Source organism: Sceloporus undulatus, chromosome 4, assembly GCF_019175285.1.
Source record: "Sceloporus undulatus isolate JIND9_A2432 ecotype Alabama chromosome 4, SceUnd_v1.1, whole genome shotgun sequence".
Taxonomy (NCBI): Eukaryota; Metazoa; Chordata; class Lepidosauria; order Squamata; family Phrynosomatidae; genus Sceloporus; species Sceloporus undulatus.
In genome coordinates this window covers 216,663,801-216,679,070 of record NC_056525.1, presented here as the reverse complement: position 1 = coordinate 216,679,070, position 15,270 = coordinate 216,663,801, and the positions used below count along the sequence as shown (strand labels likewise).

Genomic DNA, 15,270 nt, shown 5'->3' with positions numbered 1-15,270 from the left:
CAAACAACTGACAGAGGGGGGAAGAGGACCTCAGGCGAAGAATCAGGGGTAAGCCTGCTGGAAAAAGAATGTTTTTAAGCCCCTTCTTAAATTGGGCCAGGGAGGTTGCTGAACGGAGCTCGATGGGCAGCGAGTTCCAGAGGGTAGGGGGGCCGAGATGGAAAAGGCCCTCTAGTGGTGTTAACCAATCTAGCCTCCGGAACTCTTAACAAATGCTGCCCGGTGGATCTGAGTGTGCGGGGCGGATTGTACAGAGAGAGCGGTCCTTTAAGTACCCTGGGCCCAAGCCATTTAGGGCTTTATAGGTTATAACCAACACCTTGTATGGCGCCCGGAAGCGAATAGGCAGCAATGTAGGTCATTTAAGACCGGTGTTATATGACTGGTCCTAGATGTATTAGTGACCAGTCTTGCTGCCATATCTGCACTAATTGCAGCTTCGGGTATGGTACAAGGGTTGCCCCATGTAGAGCGCATTGCAGAAATCCAACCGAGAGGTTACCAGAGCGTGTACCACTGTTTTCTAGGTCCCCCTGGCTCAGGTAGGGACGCAGCGCTGGCGTATCCACCGAAGCTGATAACAGGTGCTCTGACCGCGCGTCCACCTGAGATGTAAGGTGGAGCGACAAGTCGAGGAGCACCCCCAGACTGCGTACAGAGTCCCTCACGGGAAGCGTGATCCCATTCAGGACAGGTGGAACCACCGCATCCCTGGGCCGGAGAACCTATCACAAGTACTTCCGTTTTCTCGGGATTCAAGCTGAGTCTGTTTCCCTCATCCAGCCCATTACCGACTCCAGACAGGCCACGAGAAGAGATGCCATCCCCGGTCACTGCATCAGTCGGAGACATAGAGAAAATTATTTGGGTGTCATCAGCGTACTGATAACCCCACGCCCCATGTCTCCGGATGATCTCTCCCAGCGGTTTCATGTAAATGTTGAAAAGCATGGGAGACAGAATAGCTCCTTGAGGGACCCCAGATGTTAGGGGTCTCTTGTTGGAGCACACGTCTCCCAGCTGCAACACACTTAAAGCCCCAAGGACACCCAACAGTGGCAGGAAAAGGAGAAAGGGGCCGCTCGGCCCCTTTCTCTCTTTTGTGTCGCTGGTGCAGTTGTGTAAAGGCTGCGCCAGCGACACAAATGAAGGAAGGAGCTTTGTTTCGGAACTCCTTCCTGCACCGCGGAAAGGGCACAACAGGCGCCCTTCCGCGGCACCAGGACATCACATCTGCGCCTCCCCGTTTGGAGGCAGGGCAGTTGTGATGTCCTAATGGCGGTGCCCATGTAGAATGGGCCCCACCATTTTGTACGTACCCTGTACGTACTAGGGTGCCCTTCTGGAAAGGGCCAATGTTGCTTTTCTTTAAAGCAGGGGTTCCCAACCTGGGGGTCGTGACTCCTTTGGGGGTTGCTGGACCCTTCCTTGGGGGTCGCCAGGTTAGGATTTCCCCCTACATACCACTCCTCCTTTTTTCCCCGCGGGTGCTGGCGCTACCACCAGCACCCGCAAGGAGAAGGGGAAAGGGCTGGGGCTGCCACCTCCTTCTCCACTTCTCCCCACGGGTGCCAGCGAAGGCACCCGCGAGGAGAAGGGGAAAGGGCCGGGGCCGCCGCCTCCTTCTCCGCTTCTCCCCTCAAATGCCAGCGAAGGCATCCGCGAGGAGAAGGGGAAAGGGATGAGGCCACCGCCTCCTCTTCCCTTCTCCCCACAGGTGCCATCGAAGGCACTCGCGAGGAGAAGGGGAAAGGGATGGGGCCGACCCCTCCTCCTCCGCTTCTACCCACAGGTGTAGTGTTAGAATATAATTCAGAATATCTTAATTTACTTTTTTTACTAAAACCAGAACTACAGAAACAGAAACCAAAAAATCCAAACATCCATGGCCCACTCTTAATCAGAAACTTTTACCAAACATTCTCATGGAAGCACACAGAGACTTTTGTCATATGCTCTTTTCACAAGGAAATGAGCCTCAGAACACTTAATCACTGGCTATTTGCACAAGCTAAGTAATGGTATCAAAATGTACACAAGCACATTCCATTAATATGGTAAATTTTATCACAAGGACACATGTGCATACTAATATCTCAAAATTATTTGTTCAGCTCTAACCAAGGAAACAATTCATTTATATGCTATTATGCTAGAGTCCAATGGTTTTAATAAAACCCACTTCAGAGTTCCGAAGCTGATATAAAGTCTACATGGTTTACAATTGAAATCATAAACAGTTAAATAAATGGGATATGCTCCCATGTAATACTGAAGGATTGATGTACTGTATATTATTTTTTTTAACTGAACTTCTAGCTAAAGGTTTTTTGAATTCCTGCACTTAGCTAGTTTTTATTAGATGAATAGAAAGCAACAGTGACATCCAGTGGCTTCTACAAGTAAAGTCCTGATAGTTCTGTCTTGGATTGCATGTGGACAGCATCCTGCTTTCTCAATCAGTGAAATTTTTCAACCTTGACTTCATTCAATAGATACACAATGTACCACTACAGAACGAGACTTGGGTTTGATGTCTAAAGAGGAGAAGCTAGTGACTCATGTTATTGTTGCAGAGCCAGTCAAGGGAAAGTTTATATTACTCCAAGAAAATGGAAGAAGATTATGCAAGATGTCCTTAGAGGACCTAAAAGAACCGTTTATGTTAGATAATGTGTCAATGAAAGCTAGTTATCTAAACTAGAGGTGTGGGAAGGGAGTTTCACTGGAACAAGTAATGAACTGCACCCCATCTCAGTAAACAAGGTGTAAAGAGACCAAACACCTTGGGGTATTAGGGTGGAATTCCGAGATGACATGCCCCAGAAGGCTGATTTTTTGTGTATTCCCATTCCTAATGTCTGATTTATAACTTTATAAATTTATATCTGATTTATAAATCAGACATTAAGAATGGGAATATACAAAAACCAGTTGCAAAACACTGGACATTCCATCTTAAACCTCAGAACAGCAGTCTCTGAACAAAAGAACTACAGTACAAGGGAAAGGGAAGACTGGAAGGAGAAACAGCAGAACAGGGATGTATCCACAGACTACAGTCCATCAGCAGTGGATTGAACAGAGATCATGGTTTCCTGGCACACTACACACATTTCAACACTAACCACCTTCCTCAGGAGGGCACCCTTGACCATCATCTCATCTCTGTTTCCCACACTACATTCCAATATTCATTCATCTGATTATCTACTCTCCTTAACTTTAGGCAACATCCTTCCTCCTGCCTTTGTCCCGCAATGACCATCATTAAAACTGAACTTGCCACTTCATCTCCATAACCACAAGGTTTTGGATTTCAATGGACATTCCGGCTTATACAGTGGAACCTCACCATATGCGGGAGATCCGTTCCGGATCCCGCCGCGTATGGCGATTTCCGCCTATGCTCGAGCCCCATTGTAAACAATGGGGCTCGTGCACGGCGGCATGGCGGCGCACGAGGCGCAACGGGTGCACGCGCCCATTCAATTGAATGGGACGCACCGCCCCTTCCGCCCAGCGCACCGGCGGCTTTGAGCGCCTATGCTCAAAGCCGCCGATAAAAAGACCACGTATGCGGAGGATCCACTGTACAAGTCTGTCTCTGGACTCAAATCCACCCTATGCATCTGAGGAAGTAGGCATACGTCTACAAAATACCACGCATCTGATTTAAGCCAGTGATTCTCAACCCAGCAAGTACTATGTCCATCTAAATTTTAGGGATCTCCTTAGCTAAAATAGAGGATATGACTCAGAAATGTCTTCTTTCAAGTCCATCTAGGAGAAGATGTATGATTTAAGACACTTCAGTTTTGTGTATGAAGATGTTAGTAGAACATTGGGGAAATAGTCTTCTTTACCTTGAGGTCATGGATAGACATGACATACATTTTTCTTTTCTTTTCTTTTTTTACTGACAGACCATTGAGGTAGAGTACAGGATTGATCTATTCACTCTGATTCTCAACAAAGATGGGTCTACATTTAGGCAGAATATGCAGATGTGATCTGAATTGGGAACTTCTCATCTCTTAGGCATTGTTCTTAAGTACTATTCTACATCACCTTGCTACATCAAAGTAAATCTCACTAGGGTGCCAGTGTGGTGTAGTGATTTGAGCACTGGACTACAACTCTGGAGACCAGGATCCAAATCTCCTCTTGACCATGGAAACCCACTGGGTGGCCTTGAGCAAACCTTGCTCTCTTAGCCTCAGAGGAAGGCAAAACCCTTATGAACAAACCTTTTTGAGAAAGCCTTGTGATAAGTTCACCTTAGGACTGCCATTAGTCATCAACAATTGCAAGGCTCCCAACAAGAAGTCCCACTGTGTATTTTAAAAATCCTGATGCCACACATTTGGAAAGTAAAAAAGGACTATGGAAAAGAAATGACTTTGAGGGAATTTGGAAAGAATTTGTCGAGAAAGTATTGAGAAAAGAAGATGGAAGATTACCTCCAGAAGAAGAACTGAAATTTTGGATGGAATATAAGGATGGAAATGGCTCTGGGGAAGGGGAGCACTGAGGGGTATATAAAATAATGTGTTAAAATGTGATACTATGTAATAGAATGTAAGAAGACATTTGTTTATGGAAATATTTAAAAAATTAAATAAAAAATTTGGAACAGGGATAAAGCTCTATGATGCTGTGCTCATGCATATTAGATCTCACTGAAATATGGATCAAGTATGGGGTATGTATAGTTTGTATGTGTGCAGGCAAGTTAGAGACATGCAAATGGAGAAGGAGTGGAGCTATGCCGCTAAGTGAATCATTATATATCTGCAAAAATATGCAATCAGTCCTACAGCAGAAAAACAGGTCACACACATTTAGTTGGAAAAACATAAAAGGAAGGCCTTATCTGTTTGTAAAATTTGAACTGATTGGTGTATGGCAATTAAGGGAGAAGGAAAGGTCTCAAATCCAGACTTTAAGTAGGCAGCCTCCAGTACCTTACCTTCCCTATGTAAGAGATTTTCGGTTGTTCAGCAAACCAGGCCAATTAAACTCAATGAATCAATACTGCCCTCTAGGCTCCAGAAATGGTTTCAATGCAGTCAAAGGCCTGTTACAGACTGCCAAAATAAAGCTGATTCGGGTCTCTTTGGAGGTATGCTGTTTAAATGATGCATGCATCCTAAGAATCCGAAAGCTGCACCAAAGCTGCACTCCAGTGCTTAGGAATGGAGTGTGGCTTTGGCGCGACCTCCAGACTCTTAGGACCCATGCATCATTTAAATAGCATACCTCCAAAGTGACCCAAAGCAGCTTTATTTTGGCAGTCTGTAACAGGCCAAAGACTCCCCTGCTTCATATACTGTCACCCAATTTCAACAAGCAAATCAGGGCCCACTAGACCCTATAAACATCCAGAAATATGTCTGTCTCTGCACTCTCCACTCCACGCTATGCATCTGAGGAAGTAGGCTCAAGTCTAGGAATGCTCATGCTATCAGCTCTTTCTTTCAGTCTCAAAGGTGCTGCAAGATCCTTTGCATACTGATTTTCAAGACTAACATGGCTATGTCTTTGCAAGATTACTCATTTGCACCTGCATCTGATTTAACCCAGTGATTCCCAGCCCAGCAAGCACCATGCCCATCGAAATTACTTTTGGGGAACTCAGTACCTCAGTATGAACTACTTGCCGTCAGGAGTTGCTGCTCATCGTGCCACCAGCGTATCTTTGGGAGCATTTACATTTTAGAAATAACAGCTTGACACCGCTATAAGTGCTGTAGCTCCATCCTACTGAATCCTGGGATTTGTGGTTTTGTGAGGCACCAGCACTCTTTGGCTAAGAAGGAAAAAGGCCTTGTAAAACTGCAGATCCCAGGATTCTATAGGCTGGAGCTACAGCACTTAAAGTAGTCTCATGCTGCATATTTTATACAGTGAAGCCAACCAGAAGGCCTTTCTAGTACTGAATTCTTTCCCTGGTAACCCACCAGGTGTCTCTATATGAGGCCCACAAGCAGGTCATGAGCATAATAGAGCTTCTTTTTCTTCTTTTTTTTAATCTTTTAAATTAGTTTCTAACTTATTATTGCAGTTTAATATGTTTTTAAAATAATTATTTTATTGTCTTAAACTGGGAAACTGTTTTAATGTTTTTGCAAGCTGTCATGAGATATTTGGTATAGGGTGGGTTATAAATATTTTAATACAATAATAACAATAACAACAACAGCAATATCTCTATTACTGTGCAACTGATACAGAAAGACATAGCACCTCTGAAAAGGCTAGGTAAATATATAGCAGTGTGGATTAGTAACCACTGACAGCCTTATGGACAGGGTGGCTATATGTCTTACTTCAAAGTGGAGAGTCCTATAACACTATTTTGCATTATAACAGGGAAGACCACCAAAGTTATCTGCCTGCTCACTAATTTATCCAGCTGCTAATTGTCAATAATTTAGACAAAATTACAGTACTACTTGCTACTCCAGAGCTCTTGCTCTCCCTTCTTACATTTGCCTTAGTGTTTACCATACATCTTCCTTTTCCTGGACATGTCTTCCGTTCCCCCTTCCCCCTTACTCAGAGCTCTACTACCTGATCATTCACTACTTCTAGTCTTGACCTTGAAAGAAAAGCTGGACTTTTAAAATATAAATCTGCCCAAAAGAGATGTTTTAGCTGTGAAAAAGAAGACATGTCCAGGAAAAGGAAGTTGTATGGTAACCCTAACTATGGCAAATGTAAGAATGGAGAGCAGGAGCCCTGGAGTAGCAAGTACCGTAGTAATTTTGTCTAAATTATTGATAGTTGGCACCCACATAACTTAGTGAGCAGGCAGATAGGTTGCTTGGCTGGTCTTTCCCACTATAATGCAATATACTGTATTTTTGTCTAAATTATAATACCTCTACATATACATATATCTATATGGTACATATAATTTAGAATATGCAAATCTTATGCAGATTTATAGGTTTTTAAATGAAAGATCTCCTCTTTTGGCCACTCTGTCCATAAATTTGTCTAAACTTCTATTGAAATAATCCAAGAGGGCAGCCACCTCTAGCAAATTTAGCAGCAAATCATAGTCTACAGTTTATATTCTGTCACCATTCTGCACTGGATGATCCTGAACTTGGTTAAAAACTTACCTGTATTCACTTTTTCCACACCATGCCCTATGTTCCAAAGAGTGACTTCCCACAACACAAAAAAAAGTTTTTTCATCTTAACACAGATCTCCCACTTCATGTTGGCTCTCAATTCAAAGGTATTTTAAGACACTGGGGCATGCAGTCCCTGAGCATTCCTCCAAAACCTGTTCTGCAGATTATTCTACTTCTGTTGTACAGATAAACTCTGAGAGAAGCAGAGTTTAATGCCTAGGGGAAAAAAGCATTACCCTAACACTGCCGTCTAATCTACACAGATATCTGATGGCATTCCCGGGTCATTCTAGCTGTACATTTCAGAAAAACCTGGCCTACAGGGCTGATGAACTGGTACTTATTTGTTTTCTATACCTGCCTATGGCTTATCCTTTATTTCTTGATGTTATCAGGTTCTCCATTCTGCTTCACTTCTGCATGTACTGAACACAAGGAACATGTCAGCCAAAGCAGAGCTAGGAACAGAGCTAAAGCATATCATAAAAATCCAAAATTCATCGAATTTTCAAAATCCAAATTCAAGGCTTCACATTTTGAACACAAACTTTGTTTCGGAGAATGAAATCCAAATATTATTTGAGAAAGTCCTTGTTGCTAGTTATACCATAATGCTAGCAAGTACTACTAACCTGAGAGCCAACATGGTATAGTGGTTTGAGTGTTGGACTAAGGCTCTGGGAGACCAGGATACGAATTTCCCCCCAAGCTGTGGAAACCTATCGTATGACTCTGGGCAAGTAACAACATTTGTTATTTGCCCTCCTTGAGTCCCTATATCGGGGAAAAGGAAGGATAGATAGATATATATTTGCCAAATACTGCAAATACAAATTTGAACCCTTGCAGCAAGAGATGTGGCACCCACTACCGACACAAAGTGCTATACAGTACTTGACAGCTACCTAGGACACCTTATAAGAGATTGTTACGAATACTTCAGTCCCACCTTGCACATGTTGGAGTCAATCAAGATTTCCTTTATTCTTCCCAAAGGTGACTCTAATCTTGCAAAATGAGCCATGTTAAAGATGAATGTACTACTACAAAATTGCATTAATTTGTTTATATCAGATTTTCTGGTATGCTGTCATAAAACAGCCAGAATCAATACAAAGCTTCGTATTTCCTGGACACCGTATTATAAAACAGCTGCTACTTGGCAGTCATAGCAAAACTTTGTTACCTAGATACCTACTTTAAATAACTGTTACTAAGACTACGTTTTGTAATCAGTTAAACATCAAGGCTTTGGTCTGATTGCCCTTAGTGTGAAGCTCTAGCTCCAGATCACCAAAGGTTCTTGCCTCTGCTTCCATATATCTTCTGCATCTGATATGTAGAAACAAGTGTGACCAGAATACCTTCCTTCTACAACTTTATCCCTTAGTGGCAAATCTGATTTTTGCCTAAATTACTGACTTGATTAACATGTGCTTTCTTTCCTTTAAAGCTGCATTTCATTATGCAGATTTATATCACCATCCTTACAAATTGTATCCTTACAAACATGGTCACATAATTAATTCTCTCAAATAATATATTATGTATGAGCAGTAACTGCAATTATAGCAGCATGATTAACATTCATACCTGAATTCAATGAGATTTACTTCCTGATAGACATACATGAGCAGAAAGTAAAATATATTATACAGTCAGATTAATATGTATTGTTGACGTATGCCTTCAAGTCATTTCTAACTTATGGTGAGCCAAAGATGAATCTATTGTAGGTTTTTTTTGGGGGGGGGGTGGATTGCTTGTTTGTTTGTTTGCAAGATTTCTTCAAATTTGTTTACTTCCCTCTGAAGTTAAGAAAGTGAGACTTGCCCAACTTCACCCAGTAGATTTCAATGGCCAAACAGGGATTGGAACCTCGGTCTCAAAGTCGTAGTCCAATACTTAAACCACTACACCACACTTGTGCTCTTAATGTTTGTAGGTAATCCTCATTAACACAATTATGAGAAGAAACTACTGTATTACAGCACAAACCTGAAGCCAGTTTGTATTTGTTCAAAAATTCTGAAGTATCACCATACAGTTATTTTAGTTTTGTTTGGTGTGTATGTGAGAGAGAGAAAGGGAGAGAGAGGGAGAGAGAGAGAGACACCATGATTTCTCAAGCAAACATACAATTACTGGCCTTGTTCCCACTATGTTTAAATCGGGATCTGGGTTAAACGGGCATGGTTCCCACTGAATCCGATTTTAGAAATCGATTCAGAAAGGAAGCCCATGCTTTTTTGACCATTTTTACCCATTTAACCCACATCAAAAAGACGCTGGTAAAATGGGTGTTTTGGGGGCCGAATCAATTTATTTGGAAATAAATCAATTCAGCCCAAGTAGGAACTAGGCAGCCCACCCTGAAGGGCAGCTGGCATGGCCTGGCCTGTCATCGGCCTCTCCTGGCCCCAAAATCCCCAGCCCAGCCTCCTTACTGGCTTCTTTGGCTGCCAACCGGCTTCTCTGCACCTTTTTATAAATTTCCTGTGGCCGGTGAAGCCAGAAGGAGGTCGCAGAGAAGCCGGAAGCCTTGCAACCTCCTTCCCGGCTTTCCCTTGGCTTCTCCGTGACCTCCTTCTGGCTTCACCGGCCACAGGAAATTTATAAAAAGGTCGCAGGGAAGCCAGTCAGCGGTCAAAGAAGCCGGTAAGGAGGCTGGGCCGGGGATTTGGGGGCCAGGAGGGGCCAGTGATGGGCCGGGCCAACAAGCTGTCCCCTGGGAACTACGTTTTGTCTGAACCAGTTTCAGGCATCAGTTCTGGAAATGGATTTTCCAGTAAGTGGGAACAGGACCACTATGTCATATTTCAAATACATACTTTTCCGTACCAGTGCTAGCTGCTTCTGAATTACCTTTCAAGCCTTCCAGTCCGCTAGGGAGAAAGTAACTTAATTTGAACAGTGCTTGCTTAATTCTTTGAAAACAGCATTCTTACTGCTACTGCACAAGTTGTTTCTCTCAAAATGGCCCGGTACAGAGGCCATCCCTTTCTTCTCTGGATCGTTGCCGTGGCAACCACATGGCTCCAGCAACGATCCACAGTAAAGAGGAACTTCGAAATGAAGCTCATTGCTGCGACATTGCCAAGGCGTCATTTCCACTTTGTGGCATTGCGGTTACATCATGTATGTGCTGCGCTGTTTGGATGCGCTGCACATGTGATGTAATCTATATGTGCGCTGTGTGGATGGCACCGTGTAACAATGGTGCCATTCACACAAACTAGGGCTTGGGAGCGTGTGGTTGCTATGCGCTCCCAACCCCTAGTATTGCCGCCGCCACACCACTTCTGCCGGTATGTACCGGCCCAATATTTGGAATTAAAGCAAATAGTAACTTTGAACCAAGCCTGAAGTTATTTAATTCTGTATTAAAATAAAGTTAACAAAAGGAACAAGTGTGGACCATACTCATTTTCTAATGAAAACTCCTATTAACAGTGTTTAATTCATTTTATATATTTGGCTACTATATTTGTTACAATTCAAATTATGTTCTCCTAGTTTCCTTTCCTAAAACAAGGCTTATATAAAAGAGCCACTGCAAAACTCAAGTAACCATAAATCAGTATGCAAGGGCTTCTCAAGTTGTTTCTGGTTAACTACAGAAGTAAGGATGCAAAAAACACACAAAGGGACAGCCAGTCGTAACTCCTTATTGTAACTAAAATGGCCATTATGAGTTTTCAATTTCTCAGGAGGGTCTACTTGTGATATATTTGCCACGGGTTAAGTCTCCTTATCTGAAATGTTTGGGAGCAGAAGTGTTTTGAATCTGTTTTTTTTTTCCTTCAGATTTTGGGCATATACATAAATGAAGGTCATTTATATATAATATTTTAAATAATTTTGTGCATGAAACAAAGCTTATATATCCTGAACCATCAGAAAGCAAAGGTATCACTATCTCAGCCACTAACATGGACAATTTTGGATTTTGAAGTATTTTGGAATTTGGAATTCCAGATAAAGGATACTCCGCTTGTATTACCAAATACTTCATGGCAGAACTAAATATTCTTGAAAAGTTCCAAAATGTGGAATACCTAGCCCTCAGCATGGGGTTCCACATTTGTTTCAGAAACTTCTTCAAACAACCTAACTGTGAATCAGCTTCTTATGTAGCTTTTACTCTTTTAAATATATTTTGTGATATATACTGTATAGCCAAGAGAAACAACATCACTGGAGTTTATCACACGGGAGGAATTTCTCTTAATTTTGAATGAAAAGAAAGTGGGGCCAGAACGCATTCATGTGAATTCGCTAGTTCAGCTAATTTACGTGAATTTGAATTGCTTCTGAACTGACTCCCCATTGCCCGAACATAGCTTGCTGTTGCCCAAATTTGCATGTGGTAGTCCACCACGCAATAATGTGAAACCCCATGATTGCATTCGGACTGACTTCCCATTGCCTGAAATTGCTTGTGGTAGTCTATCACGCAATAATGTTAAACCCCATGATTGCATTCAGATTGCCATTGGATTATACTTCCAATTTCCTTTGTCTGATAAACTCTACTGTCAATATATATTAAATACCTGATACTGACAGACAAAGTCCACTGAATATATTATTTGTACAGCGATGTCACAAGACTGGATTCAGTGTAATTTAGTCACAATACATTCCCATTTAAATCAGTGGGCTAAATTAGCTGAGACTACTTCAAGTCCCGCTAATAATGGGATTAAAGAATGACAAAGTGTTCTAAATCAAACCAATAAATACTGAATAGCCCCAATCCAGAGCTAATCAATTTTAAGTCCCATTGTATTCAGTGTGATAACCTAATTGTAACAGAATAGAAATAAAATAAGACTAATGGTGTGTTAGTCTGGGTCTTTAGTGTAAATTTCAACTGTCCTGATTAAATAAAATACTAATTATGATTTTTTGGTAATATGAAGTTCCTTAATTATTACTTTTGCATTCAAATACTTTTTATTCAAATAAAAAAAATCTTTAGAAAATGATTAGGGAGTGAGATTATTATATGAGCTCTTGGAAATCACTACAATTTTTTTTTAAAAAAAATGTTTCAGTTTGCTAGAACCATACATAAAAAACAAGTCTCAGGCGCATGCTCAGATGACACCAAGTATGAAGATTTTTCTAACCAAATTATATTCTGAATGCACTTCTTTTGTTTCGCTTCCATGTAAATATCACTTCATGAATGCATTTATATTTTGAAATCTAAATGTGCTAATGTCTGAGTCCTCACTTCAGATATATTTATTCACTAAGTCACCATTAAGTAGAAGCTGACTTGACAGCATATAGCAAATACAAACTTTATTATCTCATAAAATCATTGAGTTGGACGTGACCGAAAGGGCCAGCTAGTCTGACCCCCTGCCTTGGAGGAATATACAATCAAAGAACTCTGGGTTAAGGTAAAGAAACATTCAAATTTAAGTTGGCTTCAGTTAGTTGCAGCATGACAACAATTTTCAGATTAAAAAAAAAAACAAAAACCGAATCTAGCTAGAATTTTGAAAAGGGGGGCTTGTATTACAGTCCTCAAAGTTCTCCTGCCATCATGGCCATATTAGTTAAGGGATTCTAGCAGTAGTCTTCAAAAAGTAACTTTTCCAAGCTCTGAACCTAACATAACAATGTTTACTAACATGAAGGTCCATAATATAAGCAGACAATGACTGCCTTTCTAGAGAAGAGACTAATTTACAAAACATATCACATTATCACACACTGCACGCGTATCCTGTTCTTATCCTGTCTGTGAAGTGTAATGGACCCATCATTTGGTATTAACAGGAGTTTCCGTTAATACCAAATGACGAACCTATCACAGGGTTATTCCTATTTAATACTAACTACAATTTATCATAAGCCAGAATCATAAATGATTTGATTCTGATGTACTTTTAATAAAACAGTGTTCAAACTACATTTGGCTTCTAGGATCTAATGAGCAACCATGGTTGAGTACTGCTTTATTTATTTCACATGTTTCCTCTTCTTCCAAACAGTTCAGAGAAGCTTACAGGGGACTTCTATCTCACTATAGAGGATACAACCAAGGATTCTTTTCCTGCTGCCTCTCCCCCCCAATGATGACCTATATAAGCATGACACTTACACTATAATTTAAATTTTAGTTTTATTTGCTTATAAAAAAATGATATAAGGAAATTTGCAAGCCTGTTCTGCGGAATACCTTTCTGATCTAAAAATGTACAATACTATTTACAAACGCTATTGATATATTATTTAAATCACAAAGCATTTTAATTGCATTTTGAGTCATTCTGTGACCTAGATTTTTTAAAAAAAAATAAAATAGATTATGGCATAAAGAATATCTATTCTTCAGGCAAACATGTGATCCTACTTATTATTCTAAACTGAAATATGTCTCTCTTTGTTTCAATTGCAACCTCTATGATCCCTATATGTACATACTAAAGTCAAGGACATCCTTGTATTCAAGAATAAGTTTAGTTAACAGCACTCTTTTAAGTAGTACTGTAATACAATTTGAGATGATAATGCAAGTTGTAAATTAAGATGAACTGCAGCATAGAAATATTTAAAACATGGAGCCCTGGTAGTAATGTGGTTAAATGCCTATACTGCAGCCACTCACTCACAAACCACAAGGTTATGAGTGCAATACCAGCCATGGATTTCAGATTGACAGCATGGCATACTTCCTTAGATTGCTAAAATGAGTACCCAGCTTGTTGGGGGGGGGGGGGCAATTGTAAACCGCTTAGTAAGAAATATAGGCCCGTTACAGACCGCCCAAAAGGGGCGGTCTCAGGCAGCTGCCGGTTGCAGCGCGGAGGAGTCGCAGCAGCCAAACCACACGACTCCTCCGCACTGCAAAGAAGGAGCACGAAAATCACGCTCCTTCCGGCAACCTGGAAGAGACGTTGCAAGTGCCAAAGTGCGCACTTGCGGCGTCACTTCCGGGCCGCGACGTGCGGACGCAGAGCATCCATTACATCAAAATGGCGGCAGCCGTGTGGAACGGCCGCCGCCATTTGTTACGGACTCTGTCCGTAACAGGGTAAGGGGCATCTGGAAGAGACGCCCCTTTTTCAAAATGGGATGTCCTAAGGACGTCCCTTATGGCAGTATGTAACGCGCCATAAAAATATACTTGCTAAAAAATCCACAGAAAACATAAAAGGAGGGAGCAAAAGCTAAAAATCAAGTAATTATACAAATAACCCATATAGCTTCTTGCTTTTCTGTGGAATGTTTCTTTTCCAAAGCTGTTAATAACACAAAACGTTTTTTTTTTTAATCAAAGCTCCTATGAGCAAAAAAAGTCCTTTTTAATATGTGCCACCTTGACTTTTTTCCTTTTCTTTTTAAAACACTCCAGCACATTTTCTCCTGTGTTTAAAATTCTGCATGCCAAATATTAAAGCCAAGTTATAAACTTCTGGAAAACAGGATTTATAATGGAAATCAAGGACTACGTAATCACCAGACACTTTTGCACTTTTAAGTTCTGACCCTAGATTTTCAGGAGGTGGAGAGAAAACACTTATCAGAATTTCACATTTGGGTACAGCATGAATTGTAATATAGCAGCCAAAGCAACCACAGTAACCCAGGTTAGTTACAGTTTATATTATAAAACTTTACCTCACTGTTAAACAATGCCATTACTTGAGTCATCCATTTTCAGAAGCAGAGTCAGGCTTGCCAAAACACACCGCTAGCTCTGCACAGCTGTAAAGAATAATTCCTGTCCACCACTAGATCACTTCTCTGAAACCACTGTTCCAACACAACTGTGTATTTTAAATTTAATATTGATGTTGTACCAAATGCTAAGTTCAGCTTAAGTTCTTAAAAATGCTGTAATAGTCAGCAGCTGCTTGAGGCTTTCAGTTGACTGCTTGGTCTAGGGTACAGCAATCCCAAAGAGACTATGGTCACGGTGGTTAAAGCAGTTGTATGAGCACAGAAGTGTCCTGACAGGTAAGAGCTCCAAGTTTCTGCTAGTCTTCATTCGCTTTTAAAAAAGAAAAAGAAAAATATTGCATAATAATAATAATAATAATAATAATAATAATAATAAGTTTATTTTAAAACCGCTATTCCGTGTTGATCATAGCGGTAT

General features: G+C 41.0%; 2 protein-coding genes across 4 annotated transcripts in view; both read right to left on the bottom strand.

The window, feature by feature from the left end:
- SLC26A7 (solute carrier family 26 member 7) overlaps window positions 1–5,777 on the bottom strand; it is a 156,202-nt gene extending 150,425 nt beyond the window's left edge. For both annotated transcript variants that reach the window (XM_042466074.1, XM_042466075.1), the window contains exon 1: window positions 5,645–5,777. The gene's annotated coding sequence lies outside the window, so the exon portion shown is untranslated. The remainder of the gene's footprint in view (window positions 1–5,644) is intronic.
- Window positions 5,778–14,174: 8,397 nt separating this feature from the next.
- The window catches only part of LRRC69 (leucine rich repeat containing 69), a 38,812-nt gene continuing 37,716 nt past the window's right edge, over window positions 14,175–15,270 (bottom strand). For both annotated transcript variants that reach the window (XM_042461604.1, XM_042461605.1), the window contains exon 8: window positions 14,175–15,162. In XM_042461604.1, coding sequence (XP_042317538.1) covers window positions 15,052–15,162 — 111 coding nt within the window. In that variant the 3' untranslated portion in view covers window positions 14,175–15,051. The remainder of the gene's footprint in view (window positions 15,163–15,270) is intronic.